The sequence below is a fragment of the Camelina sativa genome, chromosome 5 (genome assembly GCF_000633955.1).
Source record: "Camelina sativa cultivar DH55 chromosome 5, Cs, whole genome shotgun sequence".
Lineage (NCBI taxonomy): Eukaryota > Viridiplantae > Streptophyta > Magnoliopsida > Brassicales > Brassicaceae > Camelina > Camelina sativa.
In genome coordinates, this window is record NC_025689.1 from 16,227,210 (window position 1) to 16,252,828 (window position 25,619).

At 36.5% G+C, this 25,619-nt stretch overlaps 1 protein-coding gene, 2 long non-coding RNA genes and 2 pseudogenes across 4 annotated transcripts; 2 read left to right on the top strand and 3 right to left on the bottom strand.

Annotated features, from left to right (window-relative positions):
* On the top strand, nt 1,811-3,590 carry LOC104787035 (annotated as a pseudogene).
* Nucleotides 7,195-8,244, bottom strand: LOC104789305. Its single transcript, XM_010515027.1, has one exon. The coding sequence runs from the start codon at nt 8,242-8,244 to the stop codon at nt 7,195-7,197; it is 1,050 nt and encodes a 349-aa protein (XP_010513329.1).
* On the top strand, nt 9,091-10,748 carry LOC104787037 (annotated as a pseudogene).
* Nucleotides 14,207-15,338, bottom strand: LOC104787038. Its single transcript, XR_767765.2, has 3 exons — nt 14,948-15,338; nt 14,703-14,844; nt 14,207-14,591 (listed from the first exon to the last, which is right to left on the bottom strand). It is a non-coding gene; the product is annotated as an uncharacterized LOC104787038 (long non-coding RNA).
* Nucleotides 19,134-19,910, bottom strand: LOC104787039. Of its 2 annotated transcripts, XR_767767.2 has the most exons (3): nt 19,523-19,910; nt 19,278-19,419; nt 19,134-19,166 (listed from the first exon to the last, which is right to left on the bottom strand). It is a non-coding gene; the product is annotated as an uncharacterized LOC104787039 (long non-coding RNA). The 2 variants fall into 2 exon arrangements; XR_767766.2 differs by lacking the exon at nt 19,134-19,166 and having other exon boundaries at nt 19,173-19,419.

Consider the following 25,619-nt stretch of genomic DNA (forward strand, 5'->3'; position numbering starts at 1 on the left):
ATATTTAAATAAATGTGAATCAAAAATTTTCTTACGTTAAGAATCAAACCTCACATGTTTTGGAAAACAAAATAGGAATCAAAGTGTTGTTTTCTTTGTTTGCAAAAAATTCAGAGATAGAATATCTTCAATACATAATAGAAGGTGTGGTTAAATATATCATAGTTTCTGTTTCTATATTGATTCTGCTGTATTTTTTTAATTGGAATAGTATGTAAAATATTTAGGAAATAAAATCTGAAGTAATGTTATTTTTGGAAAAATTTTAGAGATTAACTTTGTAAATAAATACAAATAAAAGGGTAGAACCCAAAATGTACTTAAAAAATGTATATATAGATAGATGAATATTTTACGTGCTCATATCTATTAGTATATTAGAGGGGTTTTGACAAAACTAAATCAGTATAATAAAACTAAAATAAGACTTTAATGCGTTAACAAATCAACTTTTTAAACTTTTGTTATGTGTGACAACTGAAAAGTGACATATCATTGAAATTCTAACCAACACCGGTTGAATCGTGACCCGAGTGGATCTCATACAAATTTCGGCATATATTTAAACCGAAATAACTTAGAAAACATGCTAGTTCGAGATCGGCTGGAAAGTGATAATTTTAAAAAATACCTCGTGGTGCGAGATTCATCCTAATACTTATTAATTGATGTTGCAAGTTGCCATCTTGAAAGTGATAAAATTAATTTGATCATTAGCGTGGTAGGGAACATTTAGATTAATTGGTACACGAAAAGACTATCACGAAGTCAAAAAGAAAGAAGAAAAAAGGACTAGATCCAAACTCCCATTGTTTCACGTCCTCATCCACAAAAGATGCATTTTATTTAGATAATAAATAAAACATAATCATTCATTATATTCATGGATTCTTGATTAATGAATACTCACTATATTTCATCTACCTTTACACTTTGAGCTGTAATGGTAGCAATTGTCAGCATTAACGTTCAAAACTGCTTCATATTTATCCTCCTATGCCTCTTCTTCAAGAAAATAAAGGTTGGCTATATATGATCTTCCTCCGAGAAAATAAATTCGTCTCCACCGATCATTGGTCATTTTCATCATCTTCATCTTTAAGTATGGATCTCTACTCTATCTTCGTATCTTCGACGTTCTCCATAGTACTCGTCTCTTCTTCCTCAATAGCCTATGAGATCTTTAGGGCACAAGGCGTTAACATTTCCACTCGCAACCTCCCTAGTCCGATCCCTACGAATGAAGGGTCTCTCTTCTTCGGATCCTTCCCCTTTGTCACCGCACCGTACGGAGAATACTGGAAGTTCATAGTTACCCAAAATATTAACCAAAACTCAAATTTTTAAATTATATAAACCTTTCAAAATTTGTTTTTTTGAGTACAAAAATTGTAATGGTATATTTGAAAATAACACTTAGTGGTGGTACTTTTAAAACAAACTTAGTTTAGTAATATTTTACGGTATTTCCCTTCTAAATATATACATATGCATAGATTCAAAATGAACATGTATGATTTGAACATGGATGTAGTAAAAAAACATCTGAATTGATTACTATCTATATGTTACATAATAGAAAAGATTCCATATGTCGGTTATTCCACATTCTCCCAAAAACAAATAATGTAATTTAGATTATACGTAAAGCATTATCAGATTGTACTCATAGATACGTTAAACTATGTTATTAAATTAGTAATTTGCTCATTAGTGTGGTACGGAACTTCTAATTGATTGATATAAGAAAATACTAGATCCAAATTTTCATTGTTTGAGGTTCTTCCACAAAAGAAGCATTTTATTTCGGTAATAAATAAAGCAAAATCATTCATTATATATTCATGGATTCTTCATTAATGAATATTCACTATGTTTCAACTACCTTAAAACTTTGAGCAGCAATGGAAGCAATTGTAAGCATTGATGTTCAAAACTGCTTCATCTTCATCCTCCTATGCCTCTTCTCGATCTTCTTTTACCTTCTCTTCTTCAAGAAAATAAAGGTTGACTATAATCTGCCTCCGAGCCCTCCGTCTCTACCGATCATTGGTCATCTTCATCATCTCCTCTCTCTTCTAGCCCACAAGTCTTTCCAGAAACTCTCTTCCAAGTATGGACCTCTCCTCTATCTTCGCGTCTTTAGTGTCCCCATTGTACTCGTCTCCTCTCCATCAATAGCCTATGAGATCTTTGGGGCAAAAGATGTTAACGTTTCCACTCGCAACTTCCCTATGCACGAAGGGTCTCTCTTCTTCGGATCCTTAGGCTATGTTAACGCACCTTACGGAGAATACTGGAAGTCCATGAAGAAGCTCATCGTCACTAAGCTCCTTGGGCCTCAAGCACTCAAGAGGTCACAAAGTGTCCGTGCAGAGGAGTTAGAGCGGTTTTACTTAAACCTACTAGATAAGGCGAGGAAGGAGGAGAGCGTTGAGATTGCTGAGGAAGCTATGAAGCTAATTAACAACACCATCTGCAAGATGATTATGGGGAGGAGTTGTTCGGAGGAGAACGGTGAAGCAGAGAGAGTTAGAGGCTTGGTGACCAAGTCAGATGCCTTGGCGAAGAAGCTTTTCTTGGCAGCCATCTTGCCCAAACCGATTAAGAAGATAGGGATCTCACTCGTCAAAAAGGAGTTAATGGATGTTTCTCGCAAGTTTGACGAGGTGTTAGAGGAGATTCTTTTGGAAAACAAAGAGAAACTAGAGGAGCATCAACAAGGTACTGGCATGATGGATGAGCTGTTGGAAGCTTATGGAGTTGAAAGCGCAGAGTATAAAATCACTAGAGACCATATCAAGTCTTTCTTTGTGGTAAATGTTCATCTATTATGTGTACTTATGCGAACACGATTGGTTTGTCTTGACTAAGAAATATTTTCTACCGTAGGATCTTTTTATTGCAGGCACTGACACCTCCACGCACACTATACAATGGATCATGGCTGAGATCGTCAACAATTCCTACATTCTTGAGAGACTGAGAGAAGAAATTGATTCCGTTGTAGGGAAAACAAGGTTGATTCAAGAAACTGATCTACCGAACCTCCCTTATTTGCAAGCGACGGTCAAAGAAGGGCTAAGATTGCACCCACCAATCCCTCTTGTGGTAAGGACGTTTCAAGAAAGTGTAAGGTCGGAGGCTTTTATGTACCGGAGAAGACAACACTTATTGTTAATGGTTATGCTATGATGAGAGATCCCGAATACTGGGAATATCCTCAAGAATTTAAGCCTGAGAGGTTTTTAGCTTCTTCAAGATCAAGCCAAAAAGATGAGATAAGAGACGAAGTCCTAAAGTACATTCCTTTTGGAAGCGGAAGAAGAGGCTGTCCTGGAGCAAATCTAGCTTATGTCTCTGTCGGAACCGCGATTGGAGTGATGGTGCAATGCTTTGATTGGAAGATCAAAGGAGATAAGATCAACATGAATGAGTCTGCTGGAAAAATAGCGTTGACCATGGCTCATCCTCTTAAGTGCACTCTTGTTCCTCGTAACCCAAGCCCAGTCCCTTTAACTTCAAGTATGCAAATTCCCATTTCTTGACTTTCTTTTGTTGTTTATCTTAATCTCATGTTTAGACATCTTCTCTGGTTTATTGGTTACATCTGGTTTGTTGTGTAAACCTTTTATGCATTTGGTATGGTTCATAATTTCCTTCTTGTAAAACAGGGTATCGATTGTAGAATGTTTTCTTGTCTTGTTTATTCAGACTCTCAAGTATATATACATACAGAAAATATCTAGTTACCAAACTAAGAAGATTGCATCTTATCAATGCTAACCTTTCTCCCCAAGCTAAATTTTACCAAAACTTATACACATAATATACAGTAATTACTCTCTCTAACACCCCCCCTCAAGTTGGAGCATACGAATTGTAAATGCCCAACTTGGACAGCATTAAATGAAACTCAGTCTGGCCTAATGATTTGGTAAAGATATCGGCCAACTGATCTTTAGTATGCACCTTCTTGGTCCGTATTGTCCCATTCATGATTGCATCTCTTATACAATGACAGTCGACCTCCACATGCTTCGTACGTTCATGAAAAACAGGATTTGCGGCTATATGCAGTGCTGCCTGATTGTCACAATGTAACACCATTGGTTCGGTGTGACTCACACCAAAATCTTTGAGCAACGCCTTCAACCACTGCAGTTCGCATACCGTAAGTGCCATGGACCTATACTCGGATTCAGCCGAGGATCGAGAGGTGACACTCTGTTTTTTCGTTTTCCACGACACCGGAGAATCACCGAGAGTTATGAACCAACCACCAACAGATTTACGAGACAAAGGACATCCAGCATAATCCGCATCACACCATCCCACTAACTGTAATTTTGAATCAGACTTCAACAATATACCTTGGCCTGGTGTTCCTTTCAAATAATGGACTACTCGCAAAGCACTGAGCCAATGATCGTGACGAGGCGCCTTCATGAATTGCGAGAGAACATTAACAGCATATGCCAAATCAGGGCGTGTTGCTAACAAATAAAGCAACCGTCCCACCAGACGTCGGTACTTCTCAGGATCAACCATAAGCGGAGCTTTAGAGAGACCAAGCTTATCTTGTTGTTCCAAAGGTGTGTCAGCAGGCTGCGCTCCCAACAAGCCAGCTTCATTGATGATATCAAGAGTATATTTTCTTTGACATAAGAAGATACCCTCCTTGCTTCTTGCAACTTCAATACCGAGGAAATATCTCAAAGGATCTAGATCTTTCATGTGGAAACACTCACCCAAATATCCTTTAAAACTTGCTTATCTCGACAGAAACATTGCCTCCAATGATCAGATCGTCGACGTAAACCAAAATATATATCTCAGAGTTTCCTCGTCGCAAGTGAAACAGAGAATAATCAGCTCACGACTGACAAAAACCATACTCAAAAAGAGCTCCACGCAGCTTTGTAAACCAACATCGTGGTGATTGCTTCAAACCGTAAATCGACTTCTTCAGTCGACACACCATGTTCTTACCTCCTGTTCGAAAACCAGGTGGTAATGTCATATAGACTTCTTCTTCTAGATCTTCATGCATAAATGCGTTATGCACATCCATTTGATTCAATTCCCAGTTCTTCGCCGCAGCAATCTCCAAGAAGATCCGAACTGTCGACATTATAACAACAGGTGCAAAAGTCTCTGTATAATCAACTCCTTCTTTCTGTCGATTTCCAAGTGCAACTAGACGAGCTTTGAACCTCTCAATCGTCCCATCAGAGTTGTACTTAATTTTAAACACCCACTTACAACCGATAGCCTTTTTGCCCGGAGGAAGTTCCGTCAGATCAAACATCTCGTTTAGTTCCATTGCACCAACTTCATTGGACATAGCAACTCTCCAACGTTTATCCACCACTACTTCTCGAAATGTCTCTGGTTCCGTATTCTCACTCACTGTGGCAAGAAAAGCAAGAAATGGAGCAGAAAAATTGGTTGCATCGAGATAATCAGATAATGGATATAAACTGTTGTCATCGGATTCAACCTTGATGATAGTATTCATCACATAATCTTTAAATTTACTTGGCGGTTTTGTCGCTCTCAAACCAGGCCCGAGCCTTTCCACAGGCTCACGATTTTCAACTTCACCATCTTCATTTTCTGATTCACTATCTTGAAGAACAACAATCTCCTCTGTTTGTTCTTCTCGAAGATCTTCTGTGTTAGGACGAGGATGGTCCTCTGTTTCAAGAACCAGATGTTCCTCTGTTTCGACATGAGAAGGATCCTCTGTTTCAACTTTCTGAAAATCGCTCTCTTGCACGATCTGAGGATCACGCAACTCCAATGATTCTTCCAAAACTTGTTCATTTTTATCCTCTTCTTCCCAGCCAAAATCCGAAATGGCGTCGTCAGCTCTCATCTCTACCGAGACTTCACTGCTCATCGGAAAAGCATTCTCAACAAAGACCACATCCCTTGATACAAACATTTCTTCTGTTTCCAAGTCAAACATATTCCATCCCTTCTTACCAAAAGGATAACCCAGAAAAATGCATTTTCGACTGCGAGCTTCGTACTTGTCCCCTCCACGACGTTGCTTGTGCGCAAAAGCCAAAAAACCGAACACTCGCAAGTTTTCGTATGCTGGAGCCTTATTATAAATAAGCTCATATGGAGTTTTCCCTTTTAACAACCGTGACGGAGTCCGATTGATGAGATACGCAGCAGTCAGTACACTCTCTCCCCAAAACTTCGCAGAAAGTGATGATTGAAACAACAAGGCACGCGCCACATTCAGAATGTGTCGATGCTTTCTTTCTACTCTCCCATTTTGTTGTGGTGTCCCAACACACGACGTCTGATGTATGATTCCCATCCGTTGGAACTCAGACGCGAGGCACATAAACTCCGTGCCGTTATCACTCCGCACAACTTTGATATCCTTGTTGAATTGTCTTGACACCAATGACACAAAGTTCATCAAGGTTTCTTTTACTTGTGACTTTTCTCGCAACAGATAAACCCAAACTCCTCTCGAGAAATCATCCACAATGGTCAGAAAATAGTAAGAATTGCACAGAGTTGGACGTCGATATGGACCCCATAAATCAACATGTATCATATCAAAAACTCCATCACTTTTATTATCACTGGTATGAAAAACCTCACGGCAATGTTTAGCCTTTAAACAAATGTCACAAACTGAAAAATCCTTATTCCTATTACCAACAACAGAAAGCAAATCAAAAACACCATTGGAAGGATGCCCAAGCCTCTGATGCCAAAGGTCTTCAGCTCCATCTTTATTCAAATGCAAAACTCGAAACTCTCTCAAACGACGGAAGAAATACAGTCCATCCTTAAGTTCTCCTGCTCCAGTCACACTCCTCGTTATACGGTCCTGAATCACACACCCCTTATTAGCAATCTGCATTACTACATCTAAATCGGCAACAAGTTGTGATACAGATATCAAGTTGCATTTCAGTCCTGGCACAAACAATACATTTTTCAGTTCAAACTCATCATCAAAACTCACTGTTCCCTTTTCTTTTGCCAAACTATTCTCTCCATTTGGCAACCCTATTGTACACGGCAGTATATATTTTCTGTCTAACAACAAATCACTAAAACCTGTCATGTGATTTGTAGCTCCAGTGTCTATGACCCAATAAAGTGAGAGAGACTTACCACTGAGACGAGGTGTGTTTCCCTTACTGCTCTCAAGGAGTTTCACGAGTGTCCCCCATTGCTCGTTTTTAACCCTGTATAGCCACTCCTCTCAGCTTCCACACTCGACTCGGCTCCATCTTGTGCAACCATCACGTTTGCACGAGCCATACCGCCACGTCCTCTTCCGGTTCCTTGGCGACCTCCTCCTCGTGCAAAGCTTCCAATGCCTCGAGGTCGCTCACTCCACCACTCAGGATACCCGATCACTTGAAAGCAAGTATCCGCTGTGTGTCCAGATTTCTTACACACTGAACACACCATCTTTCCCTTTTCTTCTTTCCCACTCGTGTGTTGTCCTCCTCGGACTGCGAATGCTACTTGTGTGTTCTCTTGTTCCCTTCCTCTCATGACAGTATTCACTCGCTCCACCGACTTCACTTTTGAGTATACTTGATTCATGTTTGGAAGAGGATCAATGCTGATGATCGAAGTTCTTACTCCTCCATATAAGGCCGTGTCAAGTCCAAGAAGGAATTGATGAATTCGATCATCCTCTTTCTTCTTCTCCAGTTCGACGTTGATATTGCAGGAGCATCCTCCACATTTGCAAGCTATGACCTTGTCATAATTTGCCAAGTCTTCCCACAGCATCTGCAGCTTCCCATAGTATTCAATCACACTCATATTTCCTTGGCAGCAATGAGCAAGTTCTGCCTTAATCTCTTGAATTCTTGGTCCATTTGCTTCAGAGAAACGATCTTTGATCTCCATCCAAAGCTCCTTTGGATCTTCCTTGTTTCCCAGAGTTCTTCTCACCTTTGGATCTATTGTGTTGAGAATCCAAAGTGTCACCATCGACTTCGCCGATAACCAATCTTCATAGTCGGCTTCATCTTCACTCGGTTTTGAGACAGTTCCGTCAACAAAACCATATTTCTTCTTGACTTGCAGTGCAGTCCGCACCGCCTGAGCCCACTCATCAAAGTTGTCTCCGTTAAATTGAACTTGCGCTATGATCGCGCCAGGGTTCTTGGTTGGTGCCAGTTGGAACGCTGAAACTACCGGCTTCGAACCTTCTGTCTTCATGATCGCCTTTGTCTCCTCTGACATTTTTAATCTTTAATCTTTCTAGCCAAATGGCTCTGATACCATATTAAACAGGGTATCAATTGTAGAATGTTTTCTTGTCTTGTTTATTTATGACTCTCAAGTATATATACATACAGAAAATATCTAGTTACCAAACTAAGAAGATTGCATCTTATCAATGCTAACCTTTCTCCCCAAGCTAAATCTTACCAAAACTTATACACATAATATACAGTAATTACTCTCTCTAACACTTCTTTTAAGTATATGGAAGAACACTTTAGTTCTTAAGCTTTCATCACTTAATTTGAAGCTACCGCGAATATAATCTAGTGGTTTTACTAGTGTCGAGAACCATAAATATACGATTTAAACGGTTTATTTCATGTATGAGGTTTCGTTTCACGATATCTTTGTCGTAATGTTGGATAACTGAATATTTCCAAATCATATTCAATACTAATAGACGTATTCAGTGGTCATTTTTAGGCATGCTCATTTCAGAACAACAAGCCGTATCCATCGATTTTTTTATAATTCTGTTTCAATTTAAATAGATATGAAACAAGGTTCATGTCTTTCCCGTATCGGACCATTATACTCTCCGACCTTCGAAATTAACACGTCTTGTCATTTTGGAAGATAGAAAAGTTTTGCAAAGTTATAAATTAATGATTTGAACTTCTTAATTTGTTTCATTATTTAGAAGAAAAGATTCCATCTGTCTGTATTCCACGTTCTTCCAAAAATAAATCATTTTTCTTTAGGTAATTTGTAAAGCATGATCATATATTATATTCATGGATTATATATTTTTTTCATTATATTCATGGATTATTGATAAACAAGTTCTCTATCTTCTTTTCTTTTCACTTTGAACAACAATGGGAGTAATGAACGTTGACTATCAAAACTGTTTCATCATAATCCTCCTCAGCCTCCTTTCGTTCCTCTGTTACTCTGTCTTCTTCAAGAAACCAAAGAATGACTTCAAATTTCCTCCGAGCCCTCCATCTCTACCGATCATTGGCCATCTTCATCTTTTCCTCTCTTTTCTAATCCACAAATCTTTACAGAAACTTTCCTCCAAGCTAAGTATGGACCTCTACTTTATCTTCGCGTCTTCAATGTCCCCATAGTGCTCGTTTCTTCTTCCTCAGTAGCTTATGAGATCTTTATATCGCAAGACGTAAACGTTTCCTCTCGCAATCTCCCCACGAACGAGGGGTCTCTGGTCTTCAGTTCCCTCGGCATCGTGACAACACCTTACGGAGATTACTTTAAGTTTATCAAGCACTCGAAAGGTCACAAGGAGTCCGTGCAAAAGAGGTAGAGCATTTTTATTCAAATCTACTAGATAAGGCGATGAAGAAGGAGAGCGTTGAGATTTCTGAAGAAGCTATGAAGCTAGTCAACAATAGCATATGCCACATGATTATGGGGAGGAGTTGTTCAGGGGAGAATAGTGCAGCAGAGAGAGTCAGATGCTTGGTGAAAAAGACAGATGCCTTGGGGAAGAAGCTTTTCTTGGCGGCCATCTTGCGCAAACCGCTTAAGAAAATTGGGATCTCACTATTCAAAAAAGAGTTAACGGATGTTTCTCGCCAGTATGACGAGGTGTTAGAGAAGATTCTTGTGGAAAACAAAGAGAAATTGGATCAGGAGGATCAACAAGATACTGGCATGATGGATAAGTTGTTGGAAGCTTATGGAGAAGAAAACGCAGACTATAAAATCACTAGAAACCATATCAAGTCCTTGTTTGTGGTAAATGTTCCTTTTTCTTTTGACAAGTTAAGCGAACACAATTGGTTTGTTTTGACTAAGAAATGTTTGCTGCTGCAGGATCTTTTCGTAGCAGGCACTGACACGTCGACGCACACTATACAATGGATCATGGCCGAGATCATCAACAATTCCAACATTCTTGAGAGGCTGAGAGAAGAAATTGATTCTGTTGTAGGGAAAACAAGGTTGATTCAAGAAACTGATCTACCTAACCTCCCTTACTTACAAGCGATCGTCAAAGAAGGGCTAAGATTGCATCCGCCGGTCCCCCTTCTGATAAGGTCGTTTCAAGAAAGGTGTATGATCGGAGGCTTTCATGTACCGGAGAAGACAACTCTTCTTCTTAATGGTTATGCTATGATGAGAGATCCTGAATACTGGGACGATCCTCAAGAGTTTAAGCCAGAGAGGTTTCTATCTTCTTCAAGATCGAGCAAAAAGGACGAGATAAGAGACGAAGTCCTAAAATACATTCCTTTCGGGAGCGGAAGAAGAGGTTGTAGAAACCGCGATCGGAGTGATGGTTCAATGCTTTGATTTGAAAATTAAAGGAGATAAAGTCAACATGAATGAGGCCGCCGGAGCAATGACATTGAGCATGGCTCATCCTCTTAAGTGCACTCTTGTTCCTCGAACCTTAATCCCTTTAACTTCAAGTTTGTAGATTCTACATTGTACATTATGAGTTCTTGACTTTCTTCTGTTTTTTTTTGGTTAAAAAGTCTTATGGTCCGGTGTATTTGTTACCTTTGCTTTAGTTCAATTTGGTTTTATGTCTGGTTTGTTGTCTAAACTTCAACATTGGTATGTTTCATAATTTTTCCTTCTGTATAAGAAAATACTTTATAACTTCTTAAATTTTCATAATTTAATTTAAGTTACTACAACTATAAAAGTCAACTAGATGAAGCACGGGTTGAAATTCATTTTATTTATATTGTAATTTTTATATAAAATATATTTATGTGATTGTTTTTAAAAGCTTTTTTGGATAAAACATTATTCAATAAAATCATATGCTAAATATGATTGATTGAAAAAAGACACATATTTGTATTTTTTTATATTTTAGATAAGTACCCGTGCTATAATACTGGTTAAATTTTATTTTATACAAATTTTGTATATTTTCTATTTTAAAATAAAATTTTAATATGTTGTATTAGTTTATGTATGTGAAGTTATTCAACAATGTATATTCTACCTCATGATTTGAATGTCACTATAAGACATAATTTTGTAAATTTGGTTTATTAAAAGCGAGTTATTATATTATGAGTAGTTTAATATATTGTTATACTTTTTGTTTAATATACTTGGTTTCTTGAAATTCTTTCATATTATAGTGATATATTATTGACACTGCTATAACAAATCAATTTAGAGTGTTTATAGTTTCTAACATTTATATCAAGTTTCAATATTTTAAAAATATTTCAAAATAAATTATTTAAAGTTTTATTATATTATATAAAATTATAAAATTCAACAAAAAAGTATAAATTTGAATTTAAATATTCAATTTTGACCCGTTACTTAGTAAATTTTTTAATTCAATAGATATTATTTTTAAAGAATAATATTACTAAAACTTGAATATTTTATAGATTGAACCATTTATATTTGTTTTTTTAAAAATTCAACTTATGGAAATAAAACAATTTTTTAATTATAATAAATAATATGATAATTTATATGTTTCACAAAATAGACTCATATATAAAAAAGAGAGGTCTAACATAATAATAATTAACAAATTAATATGTTAAGTTAGATATTAAAAGATTTTAGAGAAATACCCTAGAATAGCACACTTTTAAGTTTTTCTTCCAAATCTAGCACACATGATCAAATTTCCCAAAACTAGCATTTGTATATTAAGATTATTATTTAACAATTTTTTTTTCTCTAAAATCAACTTCCCGATTTTAGTTCTCAAAGCTCGAAGATTCTGAACTGAGATCTTCATATCTTTTCAATTAAGTGACAAATCGATCAACTGAAACCAATCCAATAATAATCCACATTAATAGCATCTTCATTTACCAGCTCGAAGATCAGAGTTTTTAATTTAAACGGCACTTCTGTCATCTACAATAGTGAACACGGCGGCGGATAATCCTCTGAGTACAATTACGGCGGATGATTGGGGGAAAGTATTGGCGGTTCTGTTTGATATGGACAGTGACGGTGTGCTTTGTAACAGTGAGGAGCTTTAGACATGCCGCCGTTGATGTAGTTTGCTGAGATGAGAGTTAAATTCAATGTGGATGATTTGATTCCTCTTACGGGAACAAGTAAAAAGCTTTGGTAAATAATTGTTTGAATCTGTTTTCATGTTAATGTGTGTTTAGATTGATTTTGTTGATTTTGTGGGTTGGGCAATGCACAGCTGAAGCCATGTCATAGAGTTGTATCTGACTATCTGCACGTTCAAGATGCAGCAGAGATGTTCATGATGTTTTAGGAAAACTTTCATGAATTTAAAAGGATCCTTCCTAAACATCATTTAAGCATTCCTGAATAATTTTTTTTATGAAAGCCATCATGAATTTTAAAAGATTCTTCCTAAATATAATTCAATCTTTCCTGAATAATTGTGTTTGTTGATTTAATTGTTTGAACCATGCGCAGATCACGCATGGTAGTATGCTCTGTCCTATATCATCATCCTGCAGTTCTGCAGAATATTTTTTCAGGTTGGTTAAAGGGTTCTGGGATCATTCCCTGTTTGATGATACCAATGTGTGAGTTTTATTATCCTACTCTTTTTGTACATCCATCACCTATATCAAATGGCTAAATGTCTGGAATCTCTCTCTTATGAGTTGTAATATTGGAACCAAAGATCTTGATGTCTCAAAGTAAAATCGTTGGGGGACATAGTTGGATTAGCGTTTGTAGAGAAGATGGTTTGTTATTACTACTATGTGTATCGATTGTAGAGATATGGTTTGTTATTACTACTATTACTCTTTTCAACATTTCTCTCGCTGGATTCAAGATGGTATAAGATTCATTGTCACCGATTGCATATGTTTCACAAGAGGAGTTAGAAGCAGCTTCGTTGGGAGATGTGTATGAGAAGATTGAAACTTTGACGGCTCAATTTGGAAAATGATGGACGAAAGCTTAGTACAGAGAAAAAGCTGAACGCGACGGTGAATTGAGCTGCAGAGATGGAACACGAATTGGATATGGGTCTTAGTTCGCTTAACTTAGAATTGGATCTGCTTTCAGACATTTAGGAAGACATTCATGAACTTCAAGGTCTTCTTCCTAAATGTTATGAAATCTTTCTTTAACTTAAGGAAATGTGATTTTAAATCTCTTTATTTATGTTTTGTCCTAGTTGCTCCATTAGTAAGGAGTAATGTATCACAAATCCACCAATGTTCTAACTTTAGGAAGGCATTCCAAACTTTCAAGGAGTTCTTCCTAACTTACTATTAAACTGACATCTCACATAAACTGAAGGTAAATAATAAGAATATTTCTCACAACACTCATATCAAATCATTTCAAGAACATTAAACCATTCATATGGATCAATTCGAAGTAAGGCCTCCCAAATTAGTTCTATCAAATCTCTTTTTATGTTTTCCCCAAGGATGTGTTTCATATACATTTTTATGTTATATTGGAATGAAAATCTTGACTTACTAGTTACACGCTCTAGTAAGGTTCCGACTTTTTGTGAGGACATGTGTATAACTTGTGTTTCCTTCATGAAAGCTTTCCTGAAATTCGAGAAATCATTCCTAAAACAAAAAATCATTCCTAAATATCTGAGAATCCTTCCTGAATGTTTGATTCAGACCTTCTTATATGTTTACCAGTGAAAACATAGCTACCTAGGAAAATATCCCAATCTTCAATACAAAACCTTCACAAATATGTTTTAAAACAAGTTTTATGGTGAAACCCATCCAAAATCCTAATAATAAATAAATATACATCATGTGAATACAAAGAATCAAACTGTAAATACTTCATACTCATTATGCACCAATTCCTTGTAAATGTCAATTGAAGCCTTCAATCTTGTATCTTCTGAGTACCGCTCGCCCTTACTTCGAGTGCTTTACTAGTAACTCATTCATATGAGCAATATGATGCAAGAGCTGAACTATCATTTGTTCGAAAAACAAAACATGTAAGTTAGCAACAACATTATGAAAAACGGTCAAGAATTGAGAAATCATGAAGATGTTTACTCAGTCCTAAAACTAGTAGCAAACTAAAGACCAACATACAACAAACGAAAAAAACCATGAAGCCAAAAAAAAATATTTATTGTTCTCTGATTATCAATCCTTATGTTCATCCTGAATTCCAAACTTTTTATGAAGTTCATTTTGAAGTTCAAGAACCCCTTCCTGAATTTTCATAAGATGAAAATAAGAACTATATAGCTAAAAGCATACGTGAAAACGAAACAGAGCAGAATATACTAATAAACAACAGTATGTGCAAGACCACCCTAGAAAAAAATAAAACATGATCATGAATTAAACCGAGAGAGAGAGATAGATACATTAGCACGCCTTTGACTTTAGCAAGAACGAGATCACCAAACTCTACAATAATCAAAACAATTATTTTCATAAAACAGTTGTAAAATATCACATCCAAACGTAAACCCCAAATGTAATCAATGTATAATGTTTTGAATCTTGAGCAGGAGTTACCAATATCAATGATTGAAGCTCTGAGTCAAATACACACCACAAGGCACATATAGAAGCGTTTCATTGTTGATATTACAGTTTCCTATCCAATCAATTGTGGCATTGACTGTGTTGTTGTTCAAGGTTGTTCTGTCACAAAAACCTCCAAAACCCGAAATTGATAACATCTCGGTCATGTGCTTCATCAGAACTATACTAGAACATGTAATTGTATCTCCAAAAGAGATGGTGATGAAGACACATACCTTAGCAGGCCAAGCATGGAAGCCTTTTGACTTTAGCAAAAACAAAATTACCCAATCTTCAGGTCTCCTATCACCGTGTTTGTTCATTCTCCTTTCAAAGACTTCATCGTATCTAATCCAATTCACAATAAGGCAAAGCAACGAGATCGGCGACGAGAATACGTCCAGACAAACACGACAGCGGGAATACGTCCAGACAAACACGACGGCGAGAACACGACTAGGTGAACTTCGAACCCGACGGCGAGAACACGGCGACAACAACAGATCGGCGATGAGAATCGATTGACGAGACGTGTGGGATGGTTCAAGGTATTGGGGGAGTAAGGACTCGATTGGCTTATGAGATCATTTCATCATCACGCTTCATCGTTCTCTGTTCGTCGGTGAAAATGAGATTTCAGAAGTCTTTCTCTAGAGATAAAGATGGAATTTTTATTAAACAATTATTATTTTTAGTGATTTTAAGAATTAAATTAGAGTTTGTGTGCTAATTTTGGAAAGTAAAAGAAAATATGCTAGGTTTGGAAGAAAAACTTAAATATGTGCTATTTTTGTCAAATAGGTGGCGTGGCGATCGTGTGTCTTCTGAGCTGCAGCCACGGGCTGTTATGGTCAACACTTCCAGCTTAACTGTCTCTAATCTTTTCGAATAATATATGTTCAAAATACAAAAATAAATGTTAATATGTTTTTCACCAAAATAATAGTATATTTAGCATAAATATAGTCAACAGATATGTTCAAAATGCAGAAATAAATGTTATATCTTTTTGACCAAAATAATAGTATTTTTTTAGCATAAATATAGTCAAACAAATATGTCCAAAATACAGAAAATAAATGTTATATCTTTTCGACCAAAATAATAGTATTTTTTAGCATAAATCTAATCAAACAATATGTTCAAATACAGAAAATAAATGTTAATACATTTTCTTGACCAACATAAGATTTTTTTCGGCGTAAATGGGGAAAACATTTAATAGTAAAATTAAATATATTTGGTAAAATGAGTTTTACCAAGACTGCAAGAGTTATATATAAGTGGGGTCTTTCTTGAAGTTCCAAATTATATAACATATTTTTTTTTTAGTTAGCTTTATACAGCAAAAAAATATAATCATGGGTATCACAAAAGCTCTTGTGATCTTTTTTCATATTGTCATATTAGCAGTTTCGCTCTCCAACCATGTGGTTTTAACCTCAGGTATATTCAGCAACTTGTGTTTTTTTTTTGGGTTAAAACTTGTGTTTGTTGTTTGCAAATAAACATTGATCGATTTTAAAAGCAACTTAACATATGTAGATATTGATTTTGGATGTCCGTACATATATATTTAAAACATTCAAAATATTGGTTGGAATGTTATATATAATTTTACATATGTTTTGTGGGATTTTGTACGTGCAGAGACTGAAAAAAAAGAAATACTCTAGAATAGCATACTTTTAAGTTTTTCTTCCAAATCTAGCACACATGATCAAATTTCCCAAAACTAGCATTTGTATATTAAGATTATTATTTAACAATTTTTTTTTCTCTAAAATCAACTTCACGATTTTAGTTCTCAAAGCTCGAAGATTCTGAACTGAGATCTTCATATCTTTTCAATTAAGTGACAAATCGATCAACTGAAACCAATCCAATAATAATCCACATCAATAGCATCTTCATTTACTAGATTCTCGAAGATCAGAGTTTTTAATTTAAACGACACTTCTGTCATCTACAATAGTGAACACGGCGGCGGAGAATCCTCTGAGTACAATTACGGCGGATGATTGGGGGAAAGTATCGGCGGTTCTGTTTGATATGGACAGTGACGGTGTGCTTTGTAACAGTGAGGAGCTTTAGACTTGCCGCCGTTGATGTAGTTTGCTGAGATGAGAGTTAAATTCAATGTGGATGATTTGATTCCTCTTACGGGAACAAGTAAAAAGCTTTGGTAAATAATTGTTTGAATCTGTTTTCATGTTAATGTGTGTTTAGATTGATTTTGTTGATTTTGTGGGTTGGGCAATGCACAGCTGAAGCCATGTCATAGAGTTGTATCTGACTATCTGCACGTTCAAGATGCAGCAGAGATGTTCATGATGTTTTAGGAAAACTTTCATGAATTTAAAAGGATCCTTCCTAAACATCATTTAAGCATTCCTGAATAATTTTTTTTATGAAAGCCATCATGAATTTTAAAAGATTCTTCCTAAATATAATTCAATCTTTCCTGAATAATTGTGTTTGTTGATTTAATTGTTTGAACCATGCGCAGATCACGCATGGTAGTATGCTCTGTCCTATATCATCATCCTGCAGTTCTGCAGAATATTTTTTCAGGTTGGTTAAAGGGTTCTGGGATCATTCCCTGTTTGATGATACCAATGTGTGAGTTTTATTATCCTACTCTTTTTGTACATCCATCACCTATATCAAATGGCTAAATGTCTGGAATCTCTCTCTTATGAGTTGTAATATTGGAACCAAAGATCTTGATGTCTCAAAGTAAAATCGTTGGGGGACATAGTTGGATTAGCGTTTGTAGAGAAGATGGTTTGTTATTACTACTATGTGTATCGATTGTAGAGATATGGTTTGTTATTACTACTATTACTCTTTTCAACATTTCTCTCGCTGGATTCAAGATGGTATAAGATTCATTGTCACCGATTGCATATGTTTCACAAGAGGAGTTAGAAGCAGCTTCGTTGGGAGATGTGTATGAGAAGATTGAAACTTTGACGGCTCAATTTGGAAAATGATGGACGAAAGCTTAGTACAGAGAAAAAGCTGAACGCGACGGTGAATTGAGCTGCAGAGATGGAACACGAATTGGATATGGGTCTTAGTTCGCTTAACTTAGAATTGGATCTGCTTTCAGACATTTAGGAAGACATTCATGAACTTCAAGGTCTTCTTCCTAAATGTTATGAAATCTTTCTTTAACTTAAGGAAATTTGATTTTAAATCTCTTTATTTATGTTTTGTCCTAGTTGCTCCATTAGTAAGGAGTAATGTATCACAAATCCACCAATGTTCTAACTTTAGGAACGCATTCCAAACTTTCAAGGAGTTCTTCCTAACTTACTATTAAACTGACATCTCACATAAACTGAAGGTAAATAATAAGAATATTTCTCACAACACTCATATCAAATTATTTCAAGAACATTAAACCATTCATATGGATCAATTCGAAGTAAGGCCTCCCAAATTAGTTCTATCAAATCTCTTTTTATGTTTCCCCCAAGGATGTGTTTCATATACATTTTTATGTTATATTGGAATGAAAATCTTGACTTACTAGTTACACGCTCTAGTAAGGTTCCGACTTTTTGTGAGGACATGTGTATAACTTGTGTTTCCTTCATGAAAGCTTTCCTGAAATTCAAGAAATCATTCCTAAAACAAAAAATCATTCCTAAATATCTGAGAATCCTTCCTGAATGTTTGATTCAAACCTTCTTATATGTTTACCAGTGAAAACATAGCTACCTAGGAAAATATCCCAATCTTCAATACAAAACCTTCACAAATATGTTTTAAAACAAGTTTTATGGTGAAACCCATCCAAAATCCTAATAATAAATAAATATACATCATGTGAATACAAAGAATCAAACTGTAAATACTCCATACTCATTATGCACCAATTCCTTGTAAATGTCAATTGAAGCCTTCAATCTTGTATCTTCTGAGTACCGCTCGCCCTTACTTCGAGTGCTTTACTAGTAACTCATTCATATGAGCAATATGATGCAAGAGCTGAACTATCATTTGTTCGAAAAACAAAACATGTAAGTTAGCAACAACATTATGAAAAACGGTCAAGAATTGAGAAATCATGAAGATGTTTACTCAGTCCTAAAACTAGTAGCAAACTAAAGACCAACATACAACAAACGAAAAAAACCATGAAGCCAAAAAAAAATATTTATTGTTCTCTGATTATCAATCCTTATGTTCATCCTGAATTCCAAACTTTTTATGAAGTTCATTTTGAAGTTCAAGAACCCCTTCCTGAATTTTCATAAGATGAAAATAAGAACTATATAGCTAAAAGCATACGTGAAAACGAAACAGAGCAGAATATACTAATAAACAACAGTATGTGCAAGACCACCCTAGAAAAAAATAAAACATGATCATGAATTAAACCGAGAGAGAGAGAGAGATACATTAGCATGCCTTTGACTTTAGCAAGAACGAGATCACCAAACTCTACAATAATCAAAACAATTATTTTCATAAAACAGTTGTAAAATATCACATCCAAACGTAAACCCCAAATGTAATCAATGTATAATGTTTTGAATCTTGAGCAGGAGTTACCAATATCAATGATTGAAGCTCTGAGTCAAATACACACCACAAGGCACATATAGAAGCGTTTCATTGTTGATATTACAGTTTCCTATCCAATCAATTGTGGCATTGACTGTGTTGTTGTTCAAGGTTGTTCTGTCACAAAAACCTCCAAAACCCGAAATTGATAACATCTCGGTCATGTGCTTCATCAGAACTATACTAGAACATGTAATTGTATCTCCAAAAGAGATGGTGATGAAGACACATACCTTAGCAGGCCAAGCATGGAAGCCTTTTGACTTTAGCAAAAACGAAATTACCCAATCTCCAGGTCTCCTATCACCGTGTTTGTTCATTCTCCTTTCAAAGACTTCATCGTATCTAATCCAATTCACAATAAGGCAAAGCGACGAGATCGGCGACGAGAATACGTCCAGACAAACACGACAGCGGGAATACGTCCAGACAAACACGACGGCGAGAACACGACTAGGTGAACTTCGAACCCGACGGCGAGAACACGGCGACAACAACAGATCGGCGATGAGAATCGATTGACGAGACGTGTGGGATGGTTCAAGGTATTGGGGGAGTAAGGACTCGATTGGCTTATGAGATCATTTCATCATCACGCTTCATCGTTCTCTGTTCGTCGGTGAAAATGAGATCTCAGAAGTCTTTCTCTAGAGATAAAGATGGAATTTTTATTAAACAATTATTATTTTTAGTGATTTTAAGAATTAAATTAGAGTTTGTGTGCTAATTTTGGAAAATAAAAGAAAATGTGCTAGGTTTGGAAAAAAAACTTAAATCTGTGCTATTTTTGTCAATTGCCCAATATTTTATTTGATGAATAATTTAATAAAGAAAATTAATATGGTAAGTTACAAATGATTCTTTAGAATATTCTCTTTCAGATTTTTGGAAACAATGTGCTTTAGTAATAAAATCTTCCGAAAAAAAATTCATTTAATACCTACTATTTAACTTCTAACCAATTAATCTATCAATTAATTTATAACCTATTTGTAACCAACTTGTTAAAATTATATAGTCTACAAAACAATGTTATGTACTTTCGTTTTATTATATAGGGGATTAAAGTAATTGCAGCAATACTCTAATAGTTTTTTTCAACACTCTATTTTTTCACATTTTCACATCATCTTTTCTCTTCTATCTAATAATTCAACATTCACTTTTAAAACTTTACAATAATTTTGTTTAATAAAATTTACCACCTTACCCTACCACTTTTATTTTATAATCATATATATTTAATTACATATTAATAAAAACTATGAAATTAAAACTAATTTAAAATAATTAAGAGTGAAATAAATTTTGTACAAAAATAAGTAGAAAATAATTTGATATATATTTTATGAAAGTAAGAACAAAAAAAAGGAAAATGAGAAAGAAAAAGAGAGAGATAAATAATCTGAAAAGGATAATGAGATCTGGTAACGAAAAAAATATTTAATTTGATGACATTATATGGCGTCTTATAGTTCATACATATGGCAATATAATACATCTATCAAAGTATAACAGTATATTTGACATTTGTGACAGCATTCTCATATACTTTACTAGGTTGAGTCTCGTGCGTTGCACGAGATTATTATATTAATTCGTTTTTTGGTTTAAAGTCATTAGGACTAAATTAATTTTTTAAATTTTTTTTCGAGAGACTTTACAATTTGAAGATCATACCAACAAAGTCTATTTGTATCGAGAAACTTTGTTTTTTTTGGATAAAAGTCATTAAGGTTTTGAAATTATTTTATTTGTATTCATAAATTATATAGTTAATTTTAAATGATCAGCTTATCCTTTTCTAAATTATGAACAATTTAAAAAACCTTTTTAAAAGTTTAAATTATTATATTATTGATGTTTTTATTGAATTTTAAATTGTATTATAGTTTATACTATTTGTATTCTATAATTAGGACATGTTATTTTATGATGTAACCAAAATGCAATACATTCACTGTGGAATTTGTGATTGCAAAATAAAGTGTTGATATTTTGAGTTCCTTGAACATTAGCCTTCTTCATATTGGGTGGCTTGCCTTTGTATTATTTCTAGGTCTTGTAATACAGCTTCCACATCAAGTGTTCTTGTTGCATTTGGATTTTGGTATTCGCTTTCAAAGAAGACGTTGAGTGGTTGTGGGTTAGCTGGTCCAAATGATAGGATAGATGCGTGTATAAAATCTGTCAAATTATTCATGAAAAATAATATAAAAATTGGTTATGTTTCTGAAATGTGGATTGTTGGAATATGGGATTGTGTAGCTGATGTTGTTTTTTTGTCGGTATTTGAGCTTTATATTAAAGTGTGAGTTTAGGAGAGTTTAGACATTACTAAATTTTATGGAAATCTGGTAATTTAGTTTGGAGATAAGAAAAAGGTAAAGACTTCACTTAAGCATAGATGACATTAGAGAAAACTTTTTAATTTTAAAATCTAAGATAGTTGTATGTAAATGATTTCCCTTTTTGAGAAACACCCTCTAAGTGACTGAATAATGAAAGAAAAAAATCGCTCCCAGGCCTGATTCCGATGCACCCGTGAAGAGGAAGTCAACTTAAAAAAAACGGGATCTCACATACTCCTTCCTACCAAAAGCAGTAATATCCAACGGTCTTATCCGCCTAATGCTTTTAACCACTGGATTTTAGCTGGTCACCGGACAAAATCTCACCGGAGCTTGCAAAATGTACCATTCTGGACCTCTCTTCCCCGACATCCTTGGGAGTAAGCCATATCTGCGGTATGTTTCCCTCTCCTTCTGCTCACTGAACCTCTCTAAGCTAAAGCAAACTATGTAACCTTGTTTGGAGAATTTTGTAACCCTGTGAAACTTTGCGAAACCCTACTCCAAAACCCTCTTGTGTGTTACATATCACCCTCCAAACCCTAAATCCCTCATCATGTCGAGAAGAATTCCATATGCGCAGAAGGGTAAAGAAGTCGACGCTGGTTTCTCCCCCCCCCCTCGGAGAAGAATCCGTGCACCAGAACTTGACACATCCGCTTTGGTAGAAGCAAATGCCCTCACCCTCATGGGTCGCCTGACAAACCCTACGGCTCAGAGACTCTGGTCCCTTTTCCCTTTCCTTGAAAATCGCTAGAACCTCTAAGGAAGAGCTACAGGCTCAGATCTTGTTCAAGGCTGCTTCCAGTTCAGATTTGATTTTGAGGAGGACATGCAAAAAGTTCTAGATAACCGGCCGTACCCACTTTGACCAATGGATGGTCATCCTCCAGAAATGGGAAGTTGGGAACCCATTATCTCTGATACTTACCCTTCAGTGCTACTGTTCTGGATCGAACTTCAGGGCCTTCCCAAACACTACTGGCAAGAGGAAATGCTACAAACCATTGGAGCAGAGTTAGGTAAACTCGAGGAAATGGAAATAACCAATGAAAGTGCAAAAATTAAAGTCTCGGTCGATGGACTCAAACCTCTGCTTAAGGACACTATCGTGGAGTTCCCAGATGGAAGTGAAACCCTTGTAACCTTCGAGTACAAGAATCTCAAAAATTATTGTTCTTTCTGTTTCCGGCTCACCCATGAGAGGAAGAACTGTCCGGGACTGCAACCCTCAAGAGACGAACCCCTGGCTAGCACAACACAACAACATACGACATCAAAATCAGTAACCAGGAACTACTATACCCCATAGGACAACTTCAGAGCCCCACGGGATACTGCTGATCACTCAGAAACCCGAAGTCTCTCACCTGCTCTCTCGCAGCCTCACAGAAGCCGACATTCTGACTTAAACAAACGTACCCCTGAAAGAGTACACCCCTACCAAGGACGATCCCTAAGTCGGGAACCCTACCCAGGCTCCAACCAAGGAAGGGTTTCATCAGGACAATTTAAACAGAATCTACAGTGGAGAGAAAAAGCACAATCACTTGTAGAACCCCATCATGAAAGATCAGACTCCTCACGACCTCGTCGTCCACCCTTTGAGAGAGAACCAGTGAATCATGACGCAAACACTCCCCCACCTCTCTCTCCTATTCTATATGATAAGGCTCTACAGTCAGTGGAAAGGACCCTGTCACAGAACATCCCATCAAAAGAACATGTAATGAGTGAACTTCGAGAAGTCACGGTTCAATATCTAACATTTGCAGATCCTACTGAGAGTGCGGCTAGAAAACAACGGGTTACTCAGGGTGAAGCAAAGAACCTGATGGCTGATACCGCAGACAAAATAATCCAAGCAGCCACCTCTTCAGCCCCTGATCAAGCTCCATTCCTGTAACGCCCCCGAACCGTACTATGACCACTAAGGCCATCGGACAGCCCGAGACGCTACTTGGGAGACGTTCGCCAACGATCCGACCGGGTGCAAGAATGAATCAAGCCCCTTGGCCATTCCATCGGTGAGGTTCCCGACCACACGACACGTCCTTAAGGCTTTGCAACCCTACAGACACGCCGTGTGTTGAGCCGACTCGGACAAAGTCTATATCAGTACGACTCGCTCGATTATACGAAATCCGATTGCATTAATACTTAAAAGAGTTTACTACAAACGACTACACAAAAGGTTGACAAGGCTTAGTGCCAAAGTTTGGTTCGCAATAAAACATACTTTGAATTTTACAATAGACACCAAAATAAAACTACTCCGGAGTCCTATCGTTCACCAAGCCCTCTAGTTCCCTCTAGGGTTACCTGCAACACAAAAATATTATCATAAGTAATCTAAGATTACTTAGTGAGCTCAGGGTTCCTGCAAAGAATTAAACCTCAATCCCAAACCCCATCAACAAACAATATGCAAGCATATACAAAAAACATGCAAACATAAACAATCAACATGCAAGCAATTATAAATAACATGCGAGCATAAGAACTAACATGCAAGCAAAAATAAACATTTGACAAGCAAGCACACAATACAACAATCAATCAGAGATAACATGCGGAAGCTGATAAGCTAAGCAAAATTATTCTACAAGCAATCGCAACTACATGCAATGACATAGAACAACATGCAAGCATAAACACAAGATAGGCAACAATTTAAACTTGAAATAAAACGTTAGTTTTTAACAAGTTCTAGTTTATTGGGCCCGGTATGCATCCTTTCCCTAAATCCCTCATGAATCACCGAGTCGCAACCACTAAGACATGCAATCGGATCTCACTCAAAGCCACACCATCGTGTAGACAGCCTCGGCAAGGGTAGCGAGCCCAGTAACCTCCGAGCTCTTCGTAACCAACCCTACAAACACACGAACATGGGTTGTATGTCGCCGCTGCATGTGGTACGGAATGGGAAAGATGACAATACCAAGTTATACTACGCATAGCCATAATTTCTCGCGGACTAACACGCATTAATACCTCACCAAAATTAATACTTGAGTTTATATGGTTTTTAAGCTCATAAGTTTTCAAGTATTTTAACTAGTTATCACCCTTGTTACTAGAACATTTCAAACTAGCAACCGGCATAACCTCACCTCGCATGCAACTTAACAAGAAAAACGCAAAAGAATTTCAAGTAAATGCAACCCATGAAAACCGCACACTAAATGGATGTCTTTAATTCTCCATTTAAGCCGGTGAAATATGTGCCTTAACTCACAGTAAACCGTCGATGATTGGTCTCCCTTGGTGAAGCTTCTCTCGCGGCACACTCGGAGCTTCTCTTCGGTTAGAATCGATTTTCTTATCGATTTAACCTTGGTCAATTGTCGATAGTCTTATCTTGCACCTTCTCTTCTTCCTTTTCTTCTCCTTTGCGGCAACACACCCTTCTTCTTTTTCTCTTCTCTCTCGCTCACTTCTTTCTTTTCTCTCTCAAATTTTTCTCTCCTTACCCCTTGATGTCTTGTGTGAAAATGAGAGAGATGAGAAGCTATTTATAGAGGGCTTGGGCGGTGGAGGCAACCAATGCATGTGGAGAGCTCACTCTTCATTAGTTACTATTAGTGCATGTCTTAACACTTGGAGAGAAATTGATTAGCCACCTTGAATTCCACTAAATCTTGCTTGAATTGATTAATCTCCACTAAGCTCCACTAATTCACCTTGAATTATTTAATTTCCACTAAGCTCCACTAATCCTTCTTGAATTATTTAATCTCCACTAAGCTCCACTAACCCTTCTTGAATTATTTAATCTCCACTAACTTCCACTAACTTCTTCAAGATTAAAATAATCTTCCCACTAACTTCCACTAACTTCTTCAAGATTAAAATAATCTTCCCACTAATTTTCTTGACTTAGGAGATTTTTGGTGAAAGGAAGACTTTTGTGGGATCGGGTAGTGCTCTCGGTCGATCGTCGGTCAGCTCTCGGCGGTTCTCGATCGGTCTCGGC